This window comes from Bubalus bubalis, chromosome X (genome assembly GCF_019923935.1).
Source record: "Bubalus bubalis isolate 160015118507 breed Murrah chromosome X, NDDB_SH_1, whole genome shotgun sequence".
Lineage (NCBI taxonomy): Eukaryota > Metazoa > Chordata > Mammalia > Artiodactyla > Bovidae > Bubalus > Bubalus bubalis.
In genome coordinates, this window is record NC_059181.1 from 43,336,177 (window position 1) to 43,357,408 (window position 21,232).

At 39.8% G+C, this 21,232-nt stretch overlaps 1 protein-coding gene across 5 annotated transcripts in view; it reads right to left on the reverse strand.

Annotated features, from left to right (window-relative positions):
- The window catches only part of EFHC2 (EF-hand domain containing 2), a 248,550-nt gene that overhangs the window by 83,615 nt on the left and 143,703 nt on the right, over positions 1 to 21,232 (reverse strand). The window contains exon 12 of one of the 5 annotated variants that reach the window (XM_044936623.2): positions 8,821 to 9,349. The exons of 3 other annotated variants lie outside the window; for them this stretch is intronic. In XM_044936623.2, the coding sequence (XP_044792558.1) occupies positions 9,244 to 9,349 (106 nt within the window). In that variant the 3' untranslated portion in view covers positions 8,821 to 9,243. Of the gene's footprint in view, positions 1 to 8,820; positions 9,350 to 9,744; positions 12,603 to 21,232 lie in introns of those variants that run through there. One more of the 5 variants, XM_044936621.2, reaches the window with a different exon arrangement.

Consider the following 21,232-nt stretch of genomic DNA (forward strand, 5'->3'; position numbering starts at 1 on the left):
TTGGTCAACAGAAAAATTATAGAATTCTATATCACAAAAACTACCATTTAATAGAAAAACCTGTAATCACTTTTTAAAATTCATGTGCATATCAAAATTATCTTGGAATTTTTGGAAAAATACAAATGCCCAGGTATTGCTTTTTTTGGTCAGAGTTCCAGATATGTTTCTAATGAGCAGTCATGTTTAAAAACAATTGGACTACAGAGGATGTTTTATCTAAATTGTTTCACTTTTTCTATTTCATATTCACTGCTCCCATTTCATTTAGTTTATGTTTTCCAATTTCTCCATCTCTTTTTTTTATGCTGTTTGTAAAGCCTTTATCAAGCACAGGAGAAAAGCTTTTGTATACATATATATATAATATGTTTAATATATATATTTTAGAAAACATATGAATTTTTGCCTAGCTAAAAAATTTATGACACTTTGTACTTGTTTGACTTAGTATGAATAGAATGCTAGACTTCTAATTTTAAAAAATAGACATGCAACAACAACAAAGGTTTACTCTATAGCACAGGAAACTACAGCCAATATACTGCAATAATCTATAATGGAAAATAATTTCAAAAATAATATATGTGTATATCTAAAACTGAATCACACACACACAAAAGAATTCTACTTTTTGAAATTTAGTAACTTTTTTTGCCAGTTTTTCTAAATGTCCTATGGACATCTAATAACAACATACAAGATACAAAGTTTTAAATATAGGATATGTGTAGGATATTGATCATATATGTGTAGGATATGATTAATATAAATTGAATATAAATCTATTATATCTAAATTATTAATGGCATCATTCAAGATGCTCCTGTTCTTATTTTTCTGCACTCCATAAAATATTCTCAGAGAAATGTTAATATGTCTCACTATGATTTCATATTTATATTTCTTCTGATTTTTGCTTTTTATACTTTTGTTGCTTTGTTGTTAAGGTGTCTAATGGTTTATGATGTCTATCTTCTTTGTGAATTGCACCTTTTATCATTAAAAACATTCATCTTTGTTTCATTTAAAATAAATTAATTAAAAAAACTAAAATCATGGCATTTGGTCCCATCACTTCATGGCAAATAGATGGAGAAATAATGGAAACAGAGATAGACTTTATTTTCCTAGGTTCTAAAATCACTGTGGACAGAGACTGCAACCATGAAATTAAAAGATGCTTGTTCCTTGGAAGAAAAGCTATGGCAAACCTATACAGTGAATTAAAAAGCAGAGACATCACCTTGCCAGCAAAGGTCTGTATAGTCAAAGCTATGGTTTTTCCAGTAGTCATGTATGGATGTGAGAGCTGGACCATAAAGAAGGCTGAGTGCCGAAGAATTGATGCTTTCAAACTGTGGTATTGGAGAAGACTTGAGAATCCCTTGGACAGTAAGGAGATCAAGCCAGTCAAACCTAAAGGAAATTAATCCTGAATATCCATTGGAAGGAATGATGCTGAAGCTCCAATACTTCGGCCACCTGATGCAAAGAGCTGATTCACTGAAAAAGACCCTCATGCTGGGAAAGACTGAGGGCAGGAAGAGAAGGGGGCAACAGAGGATGAGATGGTTGGATGGCATCATCGACTCAATGGATGTGAGTTTGAGCAAACACTGGGAGATAGTGAAGGACAGGGAAGCCTTGCATGCTGCAGTCCATGCGGTCACAAAGAGTTGACATGATTGAGCGAGTCAACAACAAAAGAAAAGGGAAAACAACATCGTGGCCAAATAAAGTTTATCTCACAATGCAAGTTTTCACATTTGAAAATCAATCAACGTAAGTCATTATATTAACAAAATTTGATCATTTCAATAAATGACTTGACAAAATCTAACACCCAACAACAAAGGAATAACAAGGAACTTTCACAACCTGATTTACCAAAAACTCTTAAGTGACATTACAGTTAATGTTAAAAGAGTATATGCCTACCCCTTAATTTTAGGAACAAGAGAATGTTCTCTTTCACCTCTTCTATTCAATATATTGATAGTACTGGAACTTCTAGCCAGTGCAAAAAAGCAAAAAAAAAAAAAAAAAAAAGAAGAAATCAAATGAATGCAACTTGGAAATAAAGAAGTAAAACTGCCTTTATTTACAGATGACATGACTGCCAAAAAACCCAACAGAATAAAAAAGAAAGCTATTAGGACAAATAGGTGAGTTTAGCAATGTATCAGGATATAAGATCAATACACAAATAACAATATTTATATACACTAGCAATATACAATTGGAAATAAAAATTAAAAACAATACAATTTCCAAATATGAAACGTTCATGGATAAATCTGACAAGAGATGTGGAAGAAGACCTGTACACTGAACACTATTATAAAGTATGTCTGAAATAAATCACAAATAAATGAAGCAATACACTATGTTCATGAGTCAGAAGACTCAATGTTGTCCACAAATTTATCTAAAGATTTAATGCAACTGCAGTCAAAATCCCAATAGGGTTGGCTGTATAAATTGACAGGCTACAAATTCGATGCATGAAGCAGGGCACCCAAAGCTGGTGCTCTGGGCCAATCCAGAGGGATGGGGTGGGGAAGGGAGGGAGGTGGGAGGGGGGTTCAGGATGGTGGGACACATGTACACCCATGGCTGATTCATGTTGAGGTATGGCAAAAAACACCACAATATTGTAAAGTAATTAGCCTCCAATTAAAATTAATTAATTACTTAAGAAATAAAATTTAAAAATTGACAGGCTGATTAAAGTTCCAAAGGAAATACAATGACCTAATATAGCCAAAATAACTTTGAAAGAGAAGAACAAAGTTGGAGAATGAACACTACCTGACTTCAACATTTATTATAAAGATATAGTAATCAAGAAAGTGTGGTATCGGTGACAAGGTGGACAGATTGACAGAATATAACAGAAAAAGGCCCATCATATATGGACACTGATTTACAAAAACAATTCAAAGGCAATCTGATGGAGAAATGAGAGTTTTTTTCTCAACAAATGGTGCTGGAAAAATGCATATCTACATATAAACAACATGTACACCCATGGCTGATTCATGTCAGTGTATGACAAAACCACTACAATACTGTAATTAGCTTCCAATTAAAATAAATTAATTAAAAAAAATAAAATCTAAACCTTAGATCTAAAAAAAAAAACAAGAAAAACAAATAAAACTTCAATCCTTATTTCACACCACAAACAAAAAATTAACTTAAAGTGCATCATAGATCTCATTTAAAACTGCAACGCCTCTAGAAGAAAACATAGAAAACGTTTGTGACTTTGGATTAGTCAAAAATTTCTTAGATGTAATACCAAAATCATGATCCACAAAAGCAAAAACTGATAAATATGACTTAATCAGAATTCACAACTTTTTCTCTTCAAAAGACAGTTTTTTAAAGAAATAAATCACCAGCCACAGACAAATATATTTGGAAATCATATATCTGATAAAGGACTTGTATCCAGAATAAATAAAGAACTCACAAAATAGGAACAAGAAAACAAGAAACTCAAAAAATGTTTGGGAAAAAGACCTGAAATCTCCTCTGGCTTCACCAAAGAAGATTTATGGATGGCAAAGAAGTTCACGAAAACATGTTTAACATCATTAATCATTAGGAAAATTCAAGTAAAAACTACAAAGAAATACTACTACTCCTCTGTTAGGATGGCTAAAATTAAACAGACCATACCACGTGTGGGAAGCACGTAGAAGAACTGGAACTCTCAAAGACTCTTGATAAAAATAAAAATGATACAATCACTTTAAAAAACAACTTGAGAAGTAAAAAAGCTGAAGAAACTGAAAAATCAACAACTGTTCTTAGATCCATCTGAGAAGGGAGGTCACTGGGCAAACCACTGTCTCTCAAATTGAAAAGACAAATAGACACACAGATACAGAGTATCATGACTTAGCAGAAACCCACAAGCAGAAACCAGCAGAAACCTCTGTGGGAACCAGTAGCAGGATAGGAAAATCTGGACTTGGATAAATTTGATGTAATTGATGAATTTCTGGAGACTCCATGTGGTCAAATCTAAGAGATAAAAATTCCAGGGGAAGCCAGTCATCAAGGGAGCCCTACATTTCTGTGAGTTTTATCTCCAGGAGCTTAATCAGGTTCTCATAGTGAATATCAAAGAAAAGTCCTCTCTGACTTCTGTTCTTCTTAACAAGGGAAACTATTTTACCAGAGTCTAACCTACTGGGGTTTATCAGAGACTAACCAACCTGGGGGAAGGGAAATACTCAACTCCAGCCCCATGGAGCTTTCTACATAAGGGCAGGTAAATACCCATATCTAGCCCCCGCTGCCACCCCACCCCGCCCGCCCAGCCATCCTATCACACCTAGAGGAGTGGGAGAGGAAATTAAAATGTCCTTAAGAAATTCACAGCTGAGGGACACGGGCACACTAAAAAGATTGAGGCCTAATCATAGCAATGGAGAACACTTCTCCCTCCACACCTTACCATCATATCACCAAAGGCTTACTTACCAGAGTTTCTTTTATCTAGTATATCATAGTCTGGCTTTCAGCAAAAAATTAAAAGGCATACTAAAAGGCAAAAAATAGAGGTTGGAGAGACAGAGCAAACATCAGAACTAGACTCAGATATGGCAGGATATTGTAATTATCAGTCTGTGAATTTCAAATGAGTAACATGGTAAAGGCTCTAATTCAAAAATCAGACAACATTTAAGAATAGATGGGTAACAGAGATAGAAATTCTAAGAAATAATCAAGAAGAAATGGTAGAGCTCAAAAACACTAACAGAAATCAGTGCAATAAAAGATGTAAAAAACAACAACAACAAGTTTTGTAGTTTTTCAGAAAGTTAAACATATGCCTACCATATGATCCAGACATTTCATTCCTAGGCATTTACTCAAGAGAAAGCATTTTCTCTAATTTGGCAGGGGTGGGGGGTGGGGGCGGGGGGTGGTGGTGAGGAGGCAGCTATGGTAGGATTGATCTGTATCTTTATTGTGATGGTTGTGGTGGCACAACTCTCGGAATTTATCACCATCATAGAACCCTGGGCACCAAAAAAGAGTGAATCTCGGTGTATGTAAATTTAAAAATAAATTAGTGTTTAAAAATTAAATGTGTTCTTGGAAAATGAGACCATATCTTCTTTGGATGGAAAACATACCTAACTTCACAAAAGCACCCATCCCCATCTCACCTTGCCCAGTTCAGGTAGAAGGAAATTTTACTACTATTCTTCCAGATGGAAGGTACACATACAAAGGATAATTTCAATACTTTTTTTTCCCCTACCATATTTCGCATATTTTGCATTCTAACTCATGTGGAAATCTCTTCACAAGAGTAACTTCCAAGACATGGCACAGGATTTCTCCACTTCTGCAATTAAAGAACTGGGAAGTCATGACTCTGAGGCGCTAAAAGATATCAGACTGTCTCTCAAAAAATTAAACATCAAATACTTAATTTCAGGGCTGCATATTATCAGTATTCTAATTCTTCAAAATGTGTTGCTGCATGCCGCTTCAGTAAATATGGCTGCTTAAAAATTGCTCTAAAAATCAACAGCTTAAAACAACTATTTTGTTATGCTCATGGATTCTGTGGATCAGGAATTCAGACAGGGCACAAAAGAATGTCTGGGGTTTCAAGTTGGAAGATTCTATAACTGAGGGCTTGAATTATATGAAGGTCTGTCTGTTTAGTTGCTAAGTCATGTCTGACTCTTTTGCAACCCCATGGACTGTAGCCCACCAGGCTCTTCTGTCCATGGGATTTCCCAGGCAAGAATACTGGAGTGGGTTGCCATTTCCTTCTCCAGGGAATCTTCTTGATCTAGGGATTGAACCTGTGTCTCCTGCACAGCAGTCGTAATCTTGACACCACTGAGCCACCAGGGAAGCCCTGTGTGAAGGTATCTATGCTCATAAATCAAGTGCATAGCAAGAGCCATCAGCTGAGATTTCAGTTTGGGCTGTCACGTGAATTACCATCTACACATGGTTTCCCCATGTAGCTTGGACTACATAGCATGGCAGCCTCAAGGTGGTAGGATTCCTTACATGGTAGTACAGGGCTCCAAAAGCAAGTGTCACATCAGACAATTTAGAAGTTGCATCATTTTTTCTGACCTGGCCTCAGATGTTACACAGCATCACTTCTGTTGCATTTTATTGGTTAGAAGTGAATCACTAAGCCACTCAACATTCAAGGGGAAATGACACGGACCCCATCTGTCAATGAAAGAACTGTCAAGTTCACATTGTAGATGAACATTTTGGATGGGACACTGTTGTAGCCATCTTTGGAAAATACAATTTGTCACACATGTAATAGACAGTTTCCTTCAGTTAACAAGACCATTGGTACCCGGCATTCCTCAGTTAACTGGGATATTAATGTAGCGAGGATACGTCAATCCTCAAGAAGTGGAAATGTACTATGTAAGGAAATTATTGGAAGTATAAAAGATCAGCACTTCAGTTTCTTTTTCAAAGGAGAATTTGTCATTTTAATAGTCAAAACTAAGTCACACACAGTGGGCGAAGGTGAGTGTGGGATAAATTGATAAAGTAGCATTAATATATATACACTATCAGATTAAAACAGATAGCTAGTGGAAAGTTGCTATATAACACAGGGAGCTCAGTCTGGCACTCTGTGATGACCTAGAGGGGTGGGATGTGGGGGGTGGGGGCAGTTGGTGGAAGTTCAAAAGGGAGGGGATATATGTATCTAAATAGGACTAATTCCATTGTTGTATGGCAAAAACCAATATAACATTGTAAAGCAATTTTCCACCAACAAAAAAATTTTTTTAAAACTAAGTCACAGAAGAAGAAAATGAAAGGGTAAGATAGTCACTAATAAGAATTTGAAAACATTTTAAACATTTCAAAATTATATTTTAAAGCTCTGGAATTTTTTACTTTAATATAAAATAATCCTGGCATATAATAGAAAATTTTCAACTAAGCATTTTAAGAATTTAAGTATAATAAACCTTCATGCTTATCCAACAGCACATATAAAATATAATTTGAAATGAATCACAGACTAAAAAGTAAAAGCTAAAATCATAAAGCTATTCAGTTCAGTTCAGTTGCTCAGTCGTGTCCAACTCTTTGCTGCTGCTGCTGCTAAGTCACTTCAGTTGTGTCCAACTCTGTGCGACCCCATAGACAGCAGCCCACCAGGCTCCCCGTCCCTGGGATTCTCCAAGCAAGAATACTGGAGTAGGTTGCCATTTCCTTCTCCAATGCATGAAAGTGAAAAGTGAAAGTGAAGTCACTCAGTTGTGTCCGGACTCTTAGCGACCCCATGGACTGCAGCCTACCAGGCTCCTCCAACCATGGGATTTTCCAGGCAAGAGTACTGGAGCGGGGTGCCAATATAATAGCACAACACACCTCAATAATAATAGAACAAGCGATCAATAAAATTTGGCAAAGGATCTGAAAAGAGACTTCACAAAATACACAAAGAGTCAGTGTTGTTCAGATGCCAAGTCATGTCCGACTCTGTGACCCCCTGTCCCTCACCATCTCTCACAGTCAGTATCTCTCAAAGAGCCAATAAACACATGAAAAAAGTGTTTAACATCAAGGGTTATCAGAAAAATGCAAATTAAACTACAACGGGACACTACTATATATCTACCAGATGGTTTACATTAAAAAGCCTAATAATACCAAATCGTTGATAAGGTTGTGACGCAATTAGACACTCTGTACATTGTTAGGGGAAATGTAAAGTGGTATAACCTCTTGGGTAATAAGTCTGGCAGCTTCTTTAAAAACTAAACACATATCTATGTCCCAGCAATTTCATTCATAGTTACATAACCAAGAGAAAAAAATTATGGTCACAAAAATATTTGCATAACAATGTCTAGAGCAGGTTTATTCATATTAGCCCAATATTGGAAATAGCCCAGATATTCATCAGCAGGGGAAAGAATAAACAAATTGTAGTATTCACTACTGAGCAGTACGAAGGAATGAATTACTGATACACTCAACAATATGGATAAATCTCAAAATCATACTTAATAAGAGAATCCACAAAAGAATACATGATGTGTAATTCCATTTATATGAAATTTTAGAACAGGAAAAATATATTTACTGTGAAAAAAATCAGAAAAGTGATTGCTCCTTGGATGGAGGTGTGGGCAGGGATTGACTAGGATCGGGTGTGAGGGAACTCTCTGGATGATGGTAATGTTGTATGTTTTAACAGGGATTTGGGTTGCACAGGTGTATTTGTCAAAATTAAGCAAATGTATACTTCAGATTTATCCATTTTATTGACAATAAATTTTACATCAAAAGGGAAAAAATGTAAATAAATGGTAAGCATGCTGATATATTTAGAAGGAAATAACTGATGTCTGTGAATTTTCTTTAAAATGCATTGAAGTTAGATGGATTAATGGGGTTAATGAGGTAATGGATTAATGAGGGGTGTGCGAATGAAGAGATGCAAGATAAAGCAAATACAGTAAAATATTAGTGATACAGTCTAAGTGGGGAAAATAAAGGGGTAAGACTTTGTTGTTAATTTGATAAGAATTTGAAAGTTATAAAAACTATTCCATCCCAAATTTACTTTCAAAGCTCTGGGATTTTAAAACATAAATAAAAAATATTATAGCCCATAATGCAACAATTTTAAGTAAGCACAATAAAATTAAATCAATAATCAGAGTAGAGCATCAAGTGGAACAATTCATATCCTGCTTTATGATTCTGAGACTCTTGACTTTTGCTCAAAACATTCTGCCAGCATTTGCCATTAGCTCTTTCTGGAAACTGAAGCAAGAAACAGAAAATGCTCATTGTTATTTGCCCAGGCTTTTTGGTTCTATTTGCTTGAGCTTTATTTGTTTTTATCTTTTTAATTTTTTTTACAATTGGTCATTGTTTAAAAAATATATCAAAGAATGAGGCAGACTGGTGTGCAGCCTGCTAAGATTTCTTCAAAGGATACACAATCTTTGAAATATTTATGTAAATATACATGTACATGTAACCTTTAGATTTTTGACATAAATAAGATCATATTATACAGACTTCTGAATTTTTGCTTTATCTACAGAACAGCATGACATATATATGGTAGCCATTAGTGCTATTTATCTAGCATCTGGTTTCCCTCTTTTCTTCTGAATATATGGGTGGAGCCATGTGACTCATACTAGCCAATGGATTGAGAGTGTAAATGATGCTTTTCTTCCCAGCTGAAATTTATTGGTCTTGACCCTCCAAAGTTCTCTTCTCTCTCTGGTACATTCCAGGTAGTGGCTGTTCTGTCAACTTCAGTCCTGAGTGACTATTATGAACAAAGCTCCATCTGACAACAATGGATACACACAGAGTAACCCTTATTGATTTAATTCCTTGAGATCTGGGGGTTAGTTACTGCAGCATTACTTAACCAATCCTGACTAACGCACTGAAGATTTTTTCAAGTACACATATTTGGCATATCTCATCCTTTCTAACCGAGAAGGCAATGGCACCCCGCTCCAGTACTCTTGCCTGGAAAATCCCATGGACGAAGGAGCCTGGTAGGCTGCAGTCCATGGGGTCGCTAGGAGTTGGACACGACTGAGCGACTTCACTTTCACTTTTTACTTGCATGCATTGGAGAAGGAAATGGCAACCCTCTCCAGTGTTCTTGCCTGGAGAATCCCAGGGGCGGGGAAGCCTGGTGGGCTGATGTCTATGAGGTCGCACAGAGTCAGACACGACTGAAGTGACTTAGCAGCCGCAACAGTTTAGCAGCATCCTTTCTAAATGCTAAATAGTGTTAGTCACTTAGTTGTGTCTGATTCTTTGTGACCACATGGACTGTAGCCCTCCAGGCTTCTCTGTCCATGGAATTCTCCAGGCAAGAATACTGGAGGGGGTTGCCATTTCCTTCTCCAGGGGATCTTCCCCACCCAGACACTGAACCCAGGTCTCTCATCTTAATGGCAGAATCTTTACTGACTGAGCCACTAGGTAAGATCTAATGGCTAAATAGTACAGTCTTAAACCAAAGCAAAAGAACTTATCCAACTATTTCCCTACTGTTGGACATTTGATTTTTTTTCCAAATTTTTGCTATTACAAATTTTGCTGCAATAAATATTGTTTGAGTGCACACACAAACATCTATTACAACCTACTTGTCAAAATTTTTCGGAGTAAAAAGTTTCTAAAAATGCAATTACTAGGTAATAGAATCTCAGCATTAGATATTGCCAGTTACCCTCCAAAATGCTTAACCTATTTAAACTTCTATCAATAGAAAATGAAAGTACCTGTTATCCCACACGCTCATCTGGAGCCAGTTATATTATTCTTTTTAAATGTCACTAATATAATATGCGGAAACTCTATTTCATTATTGTTTCAGCTTGTGTGATTATTTGGCTTCTTTTCATAGGTTTAAAGGCTATTTGTATTGCTTCTGAGAACTGTTTATTCCTGTCCTTAAGCCATTTTTGTCTGCTGATTTTACTGGAGTTTTCATAAATCCTTAATATCAATCCCCTGGTTCTTACATTGGTTGTAACTATTTTCTCTCAGTCTATCCTTTATCTTTTCAGTTTGTTGATAGAGAAATACTTTTTTGATATAAAGAAACAGAAAATTTTCCTGTAGTGAATACAGTCAATTTTTCCTTTTTTTTGGCAGCTGTGCCCTGCCTACCACAAAATTAAAATGTATTAAATGTTTCCTAATCAACTGTCACTAGAACCTTTACTATTAATCTATTCTTTGTCCACTGATTTGAGAATTTCTCTGTACCTTACAATAAAATCCATAATGAATCTTTTATGGGCTTTATACTCTATTTCACTGATAGTTTAATCCTCTATCAGTACATTACAGTGTTTTCAAATATCTATCAATTATATAAATTCTAGTATCTGGACTTTCACATTCTTTCTTTTCAATTTTTTTTTCAATCCCTGATTTTTCTTGAGGAACCTCAAAAATCAATGAGCCAATTTCTCTCCCTCAACCCTGCAAAACAAAACCAAATCTAAGAACAGAATTGTAATTCTGATTAGAATCGATTCAAATCTAGATTAATTTGGACAGATTAGAATTTTTTTTAACCAGGCAGAAGTTTTATTTCCTCCTAATCCCATCATTCAAGGCTCACCTAACTCATCCCAGGAGTGATAAAAAGCCCCCACCACAAGCAATAACAAGGAGCACCCATGTGAAGGGGTCCGGACATACAACCCTAGCTTTCTGCTCAGGCCAGGAGGGAAATGTCACCATACACAAAGGTTGCTCCCACTTTTTCTGAAGGCAGCTTTTTGGCTTGCCGGTACTTTGCAAATGAAACACACTTGTCAGTCCTTCAATTTAAAGTATATTTCCAGCTCTCAAACCCCCAGCCTCAGACAACTGGCAGGGTTACCATTTCTCCTCCCTAAGACTGGGCAAAGAGTGCCTAGGGTTTCCCTCATCAACCCTCCATCCAGGACTCAACTGAGTTCACTACAAACTGTCAGTGGCTCTCCTGAGGGAGAGGCTGGGAGAGGGACTGGAGGGTCCAGCCACTTCAGTCAGGGGCCTTATATATAGGGACAGAAGCACAGGAAGAGAAGGGGACCTCTCCAAACCTGCCTTCCTCATTAGCATCCCTACAATAATGGACACGGTTTGGTCTGTCTTCTACCAGCGGGAACATTACATAGAACAGCACTCTTTTTGTGAAGGAACAAAGAAGTTGGGGCTCAGAGCGGGGTCAGAGGCTAGAAGACACCACACAGCTGACAGATCCATGTCTCTCTGGATCTTCTCACTAAAGGATGAAGGTGGGATGCCTCTCTTTGGAGTCAGGCCAAGGCCTGCACACCCTACTATCCAGTCCCTGTGCCCAGGTGGGCCCCTACCTGCTTGAGTAGGAATTGATTATGGGTGTTGGTGTGCAGGGCGATGGTCAGATGGAGGACAGACAGCAGCACCCCGCTGAATATCGCAGGCTGCATGCACACGGGCAGGAGCGTATAGATGATATTGATGAAGAACACAGTCCACCAGATGCCCTTGGAAGCGCTGTGCAGCTGGAGCAAAAGCAGGCCCACCACCTGGATGGCCAGCACCATGGAGATGAGCACTTAGAAGGCCAGGCCCATGTGGTCCTGGTGGAAGGTGGCGTGGTTGCAGAGCACAGCCATGACGAGGATCACACCCACAGTGGCCACTAGGATGCCTAGGTAGGGCAGCTGCAGCGGAAGCCCTGCCGCACACAAGAGCACCAGCACAGCCATGAGCATCGTGAGGCTTTTCCGGTTCAGACGGAAGTAGCAGTGCTGGTACAGCCGCTCCAATTTGTCCCAGGGGAGCTTCTGTGAGTGGAATATCTGCAGCAGTGCCAGGCAGCAGGCGCCCAGTGACAGCACCGCACCAGGCCCTGCGCCCGAGCCTGCAGTGCTGCGGCCATCCCCGGACCCCTAGTCTTCCTCCTCAGCTGCGCGCCCCTTGCCGCCGCTGTTCCAGCCCTAGCTCCACGGAAGAGGGGCGCACTTCTGTTCCGCCTGTGACTGTGGCCGCTGCTGCCTGCAGGGGGCGCCCGGGTGCTGCTGCTGCTGGCCAACCTGGAACAGAAGCCGAAGCCCCCAATCAAACAGACCCCCGCCCCCCACTCCTGTCTCTTGGTGGAGCTGCGAGCCAAACCTCAAGGGTAGAATTTTTAAAATAGTGTCTTCCTATTCAGAGAGATAATAAAGTTTTGAAACTGTATTCATTTTGAAAGTGAAGTTGCTCAGTCATGTCCAACTCTTTGTGACCCCATGGGCTGTAGCCTACCAGGTTCCACCATCCATGGGATTTTCCAGGCAAGAATACTGGAGTGGGTTGCCATTTCCTTCTCCAGGAGATCTTCCCGACCCAGGGATTGAACCCAGGTCTCCTGCATTGTAGACAGACACTTTACTGTCTGAGCCACCAGGGAAGTCAAACAAATTTTAATTATTTTTGGCACAATGACATACACATGTTAGGTAGAGAGTATTAATGTATGTGAAGTGAGTGAAAGTCACTCAGTAGTGTCCAAGTCTGCAACCCCATGGACTATACAGTCCATGGAATTCTCCAGGCCAGAATACTGGAGTGGGTAGCCTTTCCCTTCTCCAGTGGGTCTTCCTGACCCAGGAATCGAACCAGGATCTCCTGCATTACAGGCAGATTCTTTATCAGCTGAGCTATCAGGAAGTGTATACAACTGTATTCATTTTAGTCTTACACATTTCTCCTCCAATTTTATTGCACCCAGGTATTTCATAATATTTGTTGGTATAGCAAATATTATCCCCATTGCATAAAATCTCATGTTTATTATTAGTATAAAGTAAAACTATTGCTTTCTATGTTAGTTTTCTTGTATTTAGCTACTTTCCTGAATATTATGAATAGTTCTAACCATTTTTAAATTGAGTCTTTTATATATATAATCACATTTGGGTTCTAATTTAAACATCAGTCTTCAGTTCTTCTTTGAGCTATTTACACAGTCATCCCTAATTACCTATTTCTACTATACCTAGGGCACAAAGGGACCTTAAAATTATCCAGTCCAAGGATTACCTAGTTAAGTACCTTCTGGGATATGAAAATAAGATAAATGGGAGAAGGCATAAGACAACAGGGCTTCCCAGGTGGTGCAGTGGTAAAGAATCCGCCTGTCAATTCAGGAGATGGTGGGTTCAATCCCTGGGTTGGGAAGATCCCGGGGAGGAGGAAATGGCAACCCAGTCTAGTATTCTTGCCTGGGAAATCCCATGGGCAGAGGAGCCTGGTGGGCTACCCACCCCTGGTGGGTCCATGGAGTCCCAAAGGGTTGGACACAACTGAGGACACACATCACACACATTAGACAAGAAGGAATTGTAGGGATTGGGAGAAAAATGCAAAGAACAGGCAGAGTCTGAGAGGGACAGCTGCCATTTACCCTAACTGATTATTGACATGGGGAAATGTAGGCCCACTTTCTATTTTTCAAGAGGAGACAGAAATATAGGTTTTTATCTTTAAACTCTTAATTTAAAAAAAACAAATACAAGCCAAACAAAATACAACTGCCAGCTATCAAACTCTATGAACTTGAAAGTAATCCAATGCCTTCAAGGCAATTTAAACTCAGAAAGGTGTGTCAGAGATTGCAAAAGTAGTGGGATATAGGGAAGAAGTTTCTATTTCGTTTAGCTACTTGGGTGGATCAGAACAGTATTTGCAAAGTGCTAAAACCAGGCAAGTGTTTTGTTTAGTTTGTTCACAAACAAGGAGTTCAGTTCCTAATTACTGACATTTTATGCCCCCTGTTTGGCTCATCTTGGCTTGAATTTGCCATCATGGTAAATGAAAAGGGTACCTTTTAAATCCCCCATTCTGTTTGAGGAAATTACCACATTCTATTCTCCGTCGACCCAACATGGAAGTCAGAGCTTAATTTCCCAGCCTTCCTTGCAGTTAGAAACATGCCAGTGACCCAGGATCTGCCAATCAGGGAAGCTTACATGAGACTCTGACTTGGAAGAGTAACAGCTAAGTATGGGCCACATTTGGTGTCACAGGGGTCCAACTTTCAGGGGTAGCATCGGACACAAGGTCGCCAAAAGTAGTGATAGTGATGGCTGTGATAAAATTGAGTTCTTGGCAGCAGTGCAAATGTAGCAATGAGTGTGGGTGGTGCAGTAGCAACAGAGGCCATTTTCCCATCAGACAAGTTCTACAACCCACTTCTGGGCACTGTTCCTAGAACAGAGCCTCAAGCTTATTTCTCCAGCCCTTCCAAAGATACTGTGAACCACCCAGGATCCTTTTAGTTAATTCCCTTCCTGCTTAACTAGCCAGGGATGATTCTGCTTTTTTAAACACTAAGCCTGCCTTCACCAATACAAACAATACCATCAGGCAGTGACAGAAAGAAATTAAAGATCTCGGTCTTTTTGAATCCCAGGCCAGCATTTTTTCCTATGACATCACATCGTTTACGTTTAATGCTTTTAGGAAGGTTCAAAATGTTGTTTTCAAAATGCATGCTGAGGCTGGCATCTCAAATATATGGTATGGATGCTGTCAAAGAGTCTATTTGGTTCAAGATAAGAGTACACGTTTCAAAGCTTTTGGAATTTGCCTTTTCCTTCTGTTCATATAGATTCGTAGACCAGTGGCTTCCTTAAAAGATGTTAGACTTACAATAAAAACACCAATAACAATGTACACAGTGCTGTTAAAAAAAAAAAGATCAAAACCACATAAAAGGAGAGATAATTGTATGAGATAAATCAGGATGAGATCATCGCAATGCTCTAAGCACTAAATTTACAATCTTCTTCCTTGAAGTTAAAGGACAGTAATGGAGTGGATTAATGTTTCCCAACCTTGGTCCACCAACAATCTTTATTTTCCACCTTCATGGTCTCCAAGTTTTTTAAGGGCTTATTCCAACCTCATTTATTAAAGAATGTTTTCAATGACTCTATCAAGAGTAAATAAACAACTTACAGAAATACTGCAAACAGGACATAGATTTCTACTACTATTTTCAGTGACTATTTTGAACTATTCCAACTCTTGAGATAAAGGGTTTTCATTTTATAGTGTCCACTACAGTGCACTCTAGTGCACTACAGTGCTATAGTAAGAATTTTATATACGTTATCAGCTTTATTCATACATTATATGAATATACGTTATAACCATCCCCATTTTGTAGGTGAAAACATTCTTCAACAACTTATGCAAGGACATCAGGATGAAAAATGGCAGAGCTGAGATTTGGATGCACGTGTCTGACTCGTGAGACCCCATGGACTGTAGCCCGCCAGCCTCCTCCATCCATGAGATTTTCCAGGCAAGAATATTGGAGTGGGTTGCCATTCCCTTCTCCAGGGGATCTTTCCAACGCAGGGATTGAACCCTGGTCTTCTGCTTGGCAGGCTGATTCTTTACCACTGAGCCACTAGGGTGAAGAAGCTGCCTGCCAAGCAGGAGACATGAGTTTGATTCCTGGGTTAGGAAGATCCCCTGGAGAAGATAATGGCAGCCCATTCAAGTATTATTTTCTGGGAAATACCATGGACAGAGGAGCCTGGTGGGCTACAGTCTATGGGGTTGCAAAAGAATCAGACATGACTTAGCGACTAAACAAGTAAAAAATCGGATCGATTTACTACATTATATAACCTCGTTCTGGAAGAATTTTATATTTACAAGAACAAAAATTTCCTTGAGACTCTAAATCTTAGAAGGAATTTATCACATGGAAACTCACAGGAAATCTTTTGATCCTGCAATTGACAACAGGAGTCTGAGAAACAATGGTTTAATAATTCATTACATTCACTGCGGCCTGAGACACTGGGTGCTGGAAGTATTTGGGAAAGACACCAGGGTGAACTGGGCATGTGTCCTGCCCTCTAAGGCAAGAGCCCAGGTGGGGAAAAGAAGTGAGCACTGAGCTCGCAGAAATCCAAAATATACTCAGGCTACATGGGGCAGGTGTCATCTCTGATGGGGAGATCAAGGCTTGGGGAGGTGGCTGGAGGGAGGGACTGGCCACGTCTTCCCTGGCACAGGGCCCTCCTTGCTGCTGTTGCCTGGGGTTCAGAGTCCAGGGCCCACATCAAGAAGCCTCACTCTGCCCATGTTTCCAATTGTACAAAACACTAGCCCTGCTAAGCCTCGTCCCTGTCTGGCTCCCTGCTAAAATCTGTCCATCAGGAATCAGGGAATCAAGGCTCTGAGAACAGCTCTCTGCACTCCCTTAATAACAACTGACAGTGCTCACAGGCCCATCTGGCAGACCATGAAAAACGGGTCCCAGAGAAATAGTTCCAGCCTAGAGGTAGAACCAGTGAATCCCACGAGGAGAAAAGAAACGCTCCCTGCCCAAACTGCCTTCTGTTTCCACCTGTCCCTGTATTCTTCAGGTCCATTTTGAGACAAATATCTCAGGAAGGCCCACAGGTTAGTCCACTATTCCACTATTAACCATGGCACCTTATGCAGAGATAGGATATCAGCTCCTGCCTGGATGGTTTCCTTGAGAATAAAGGAAATGCCCAAGGCTTGGACCATTGTCCAGAGCATCTGGGCTCTGAGGCCCAGGTACATACTGAGAGGGCCAGGTACGTAAGTAGGGGAGAGAAGCAGGGCCAGACATGAAGCCCAGAGGCCTACACTGCAATCCTGCCTCTGCCATTTCAATACAGATATGAAAAGGGAACATTTTACAAGTGTATTTATAAACCTACATTTTCCACATCCTCTCCAACATTTATTGTTTATATAGAGTTTTTGATGATGGCCATTCAGATTGGTGTCAGGTGATACCTCATTGTAGTTTTGATTTGCATTTCTCTAATATCAGCAATGTTGGCCATCTTTTCATGTGTTTACTGGCCATCTGTATGTCTTCTTTGGAGAAATGTCTGTTAAGGTCTTCCACCCACTTTTTGATTGGGTTATTTGTTTTTCTGATATTGAGCTTTATGAGCTGCTCATATATTTTAGAGATTAATCCTTTGTCAAGTTCATTCAGTTATAATTATCTTCTCCCATTCTGAGGGCTGTCTTTTCATCTTGTTCATAGTTTCCTTGAGGATGTGGAGAAAAGAGAACCTATCGCACTGTTGGTGGGAATGTAAATTGATATAGCCACTATGGAGAATAGTATGTAGATTTCTTTAAAAACTAGGAATAAAACTACCATATGATCTAGCAATCCCACAACTTGGCATATACCCTGAGAAAACCACAATTCAAAAAGACACACATTTCTCAATGTTCATTGCAGCACTGTTTACAATAGCCAGGACACGGAAGCAACCTCAATGTCCACCAACAGATGAATAAAGAAGATGTGGTACACATATACAATGGAATATTATCTAGCCATAAAAAGGAATGAATTTGAGTCAGTTGTAGTGAGGTGGATGAACCTAGAGCCTGTATATAGAGTAAAGTAAGTCAGAAAGAGAAAAACAAATATCATGTATTAATGCATACATATGGAATCTAGAAAAGTAGTACTGATTAACCTATTTACAGGGAAGAAATGGAGACACAGAAGTAGAGAACAAATTTGTGGGCACAGCAGGGAATGGAGAGGATGAGACGAATTGGGAAAGTAGCACTGACATATATACACTACCATGTGTATAAGCGATAGCTAGTGGGAAGCTGCTGTATGACACAGGGAGCCCAGCCTGGTACTCTGTGATGACCTAGAGGAGTGGGATGGGACCAGGGAGGGAGGCGCAAGCAGGAGGGGATACATATATAATAATGACTGATTCACACTTTTGCATAGCAGAAACCAACACAACATTGTAAAGCAATTATCTTCCAATTAAAAATTAAAAAAAAATAAAACCTACATTTGAAGAGTTTCAGGATGTCAGCATCTGAAAGAGGCCTTAGAGATCATTATATGGACAAAAGAGTGAGACGCAAGTAGGTGAAGCAAGTTGCCTAAGTCACTTGAATTGTGAGGGTTGGGACTAGATCTCCCTGATACCCCTACAGTCAGAGAGAGAGTTCCCTTTCCCAGTACAAGGTAATCAATTATTTACTTGTTTGCTGCAAGCTTTAGACAGAATGTTCCTTGAGAAATAGGACCTTTCATTAAATTATTCAACAAACATCTATTGTACTTGGCAGGAGCCAATTGTGGAGGCAGGGGAATAAACAAATAACTCAAGAGGGGCTACCAGTGGATGATACAGGAAAAGCATTTAACATGATGCATGGCCCATGGTAAGTGCTCGATAAATGGTGACTTCTACAAAAGAATAATTCTTCGAGTGAGATGGAAATAAGGGAAGAGATGTTGGCAAGGGTCAGCTCATGACCAAATTCACAAGAAACACTAACAGGTTGGGGATTTGCCCTAGAGCCAAGGAACAATATGATAAGACTTTAGGGAGGTCATTCTTGCAAAGCTTTGGAGGGTGAGCATTAAGAAAAGAAGATCAGTTTTGCAGCTTTCAAGAGAGTAGTGAAAAGATGAAAAGCCAAACTGCAACAGTGAAGCTGGGGATGGAGAGAAGGCGTTTAAGAAATATGATTTCAAGAGGGTGGGAGAGGTCAAGGTAGGGGAGAGGGCAAAGACAAGATAGACCCTGGCTCAGGCCCTGGGGACAAGTCTGGTGGCCTTTACCAAGATAGGGTCCCCAACTGCAACTGTATGGGGGAAGAAAATGAGGTTAATTTAGGGAAAGTTGTTTTGGAAGGCCTAAGGGAGATCCAAAGGGGAGATGTCCTGAAAGCCTTCATATTTCCAGATCTATAATTCAGGAAAAAGGTCTGAGCCTGAGGAGCTAAATGGAGAACTCAACCTTCAGCTAACAGGCAAAGCAGGACAGACTGGATAAAATAGAGCCACTCAACAAGGCATGGTGAAAAGTGATGAGCCTAAAGCAAAAAACAAGAAAGAGAAGTTCCTTGCCCTCAAAGAGGTTATGTTCTGGTGAGAAGAGCCAGAGTATATCCGTATATATACACATGGAAATAAAAGAAAAATATTTGCTAGTTAAAGCTCCAAGCACAGAATTAAATTAGGAGGTGGTGTGATAGCAACACTGTAGTTCCTTTGCCTTTGCCCAGAAAGAGCATGGGGAGCAACCAAGAGGGCTGACCTCCAAACTAGAACACCCCTCCTCCAAAATAATCCTAGAATCTCACTCTTCCATTCAGGAACTATGATATGTAGTTAGCCCAGTGCAAGGTGCTGATTTTAGGATAGTGAACAGGGATGTCGAGGACCCTGCCCTTCCTTTTCTCCTAGAGAAAGCTCACACTCTAGGAGGAGAAGACACACTTAACGACACACACACCAAATACAGTTATCTAAATAAAGTAACTACAAGGTGTGCCAGGGGTAGTGAAAAATATTGGGTTGGCCAACAAACTTTTTGGCCAACCCAATATAAACACGGGGCTAAGAAAAAATCCACTTTAGGTAGAATAGTCAAAAAGAAAGCCCCTCTGAGGAAGCAGCATTTACAATGAGTCCCAGGATTTGCCATGAAAAGGATAGCATATGGACATTCCCAGCAGAGAGAACTGCATGTGCAGAGGCATGGAGAACAGAAAGAGCTTAATGTGTTTGAGAAAGTGAGTGACAGTCAGCAGGGTCAAAGGACAGGGTGGGAAGAAAAGAAGTGATGACACTGGAAATACAAAGCAGCATCGCTCAAGGCCCTGCTGGCTGCAATAAAACGTTTGAATCTTATTGTAAGGATGAGCGCAAGCCACTGAAGGGTTTTTCAAGCCAGGTATGGCCTGATTTGATTTCCATCTTAAGGAATTTTTGGCCAGGAGACACCCTAAATATTCGCAGTTGTTCTTTCCAAGCATTGGGTGCCTTGAGGTCACCCTCCAATCACACGGCATGGCCGTCCTTTATTCCACCCACAATTAGGGTCAGGCCTCCATCCACGGGGCAACTTACCCTCCTTGGATCTCCTGCCTGGCCTATGTGCTTCCCCCAAAGCCCCATAAACTCACTCAAGTGTTTCCAATAGACACTGCTAGAGTACGAGGAGAATGGATGCTTTTGTAAAGAACACAAAATAATAAAACAAAACCACTCCCTCATTTCTGATGGAAATTTGTTTTCCCCTCCACTGCTATCCATTAGTCCTCGGCCTGAGTAATTGTCTATGCCCTTCACCCCATCCTTCATTTATTTGCCAAAAGGCCAGGAACATGTGTACTGCCATGAACAATAACAAAGAACGATAAATTCTTATTGATCCCAGAAGCTTGGGAATTCTAAACAATAAAAATATGTCCTCTGACTGCTGCACTCAAAAGAACGTTTTGGAGATACAAAAGAGCTTTGTTGAAGGAACAAATGAGCTCCAGGGACACTGTGGGCCTCATGGAGGGCTTGGGTCACCAGGTATTGATGCAACAGGCAACTCCAGACACAGAGTCAGAAAGACCTCCCTGCCACGCTCCCCCAGCCTCACATCTTCATTTCTCAGCTGCATCTTGACTGCATCAAGCCGAGTTTCCTATATAGCTTTTAGCCACTATTGTTTTTAGGAGCCAGAATTCTCAGCCTAAAGAGAAAGTCCCCTTTGTCCTCCATCCATGATTTAATTTACATTCTCCTAAACGCTCTATTCACTTTGTTTTCAGGCTAAGAAATCTCACAATTGTACCAGGCCCTAAATTTGAATTTCCCTGTGTTTCTGCTCTTTGGAAATTTGCCTAG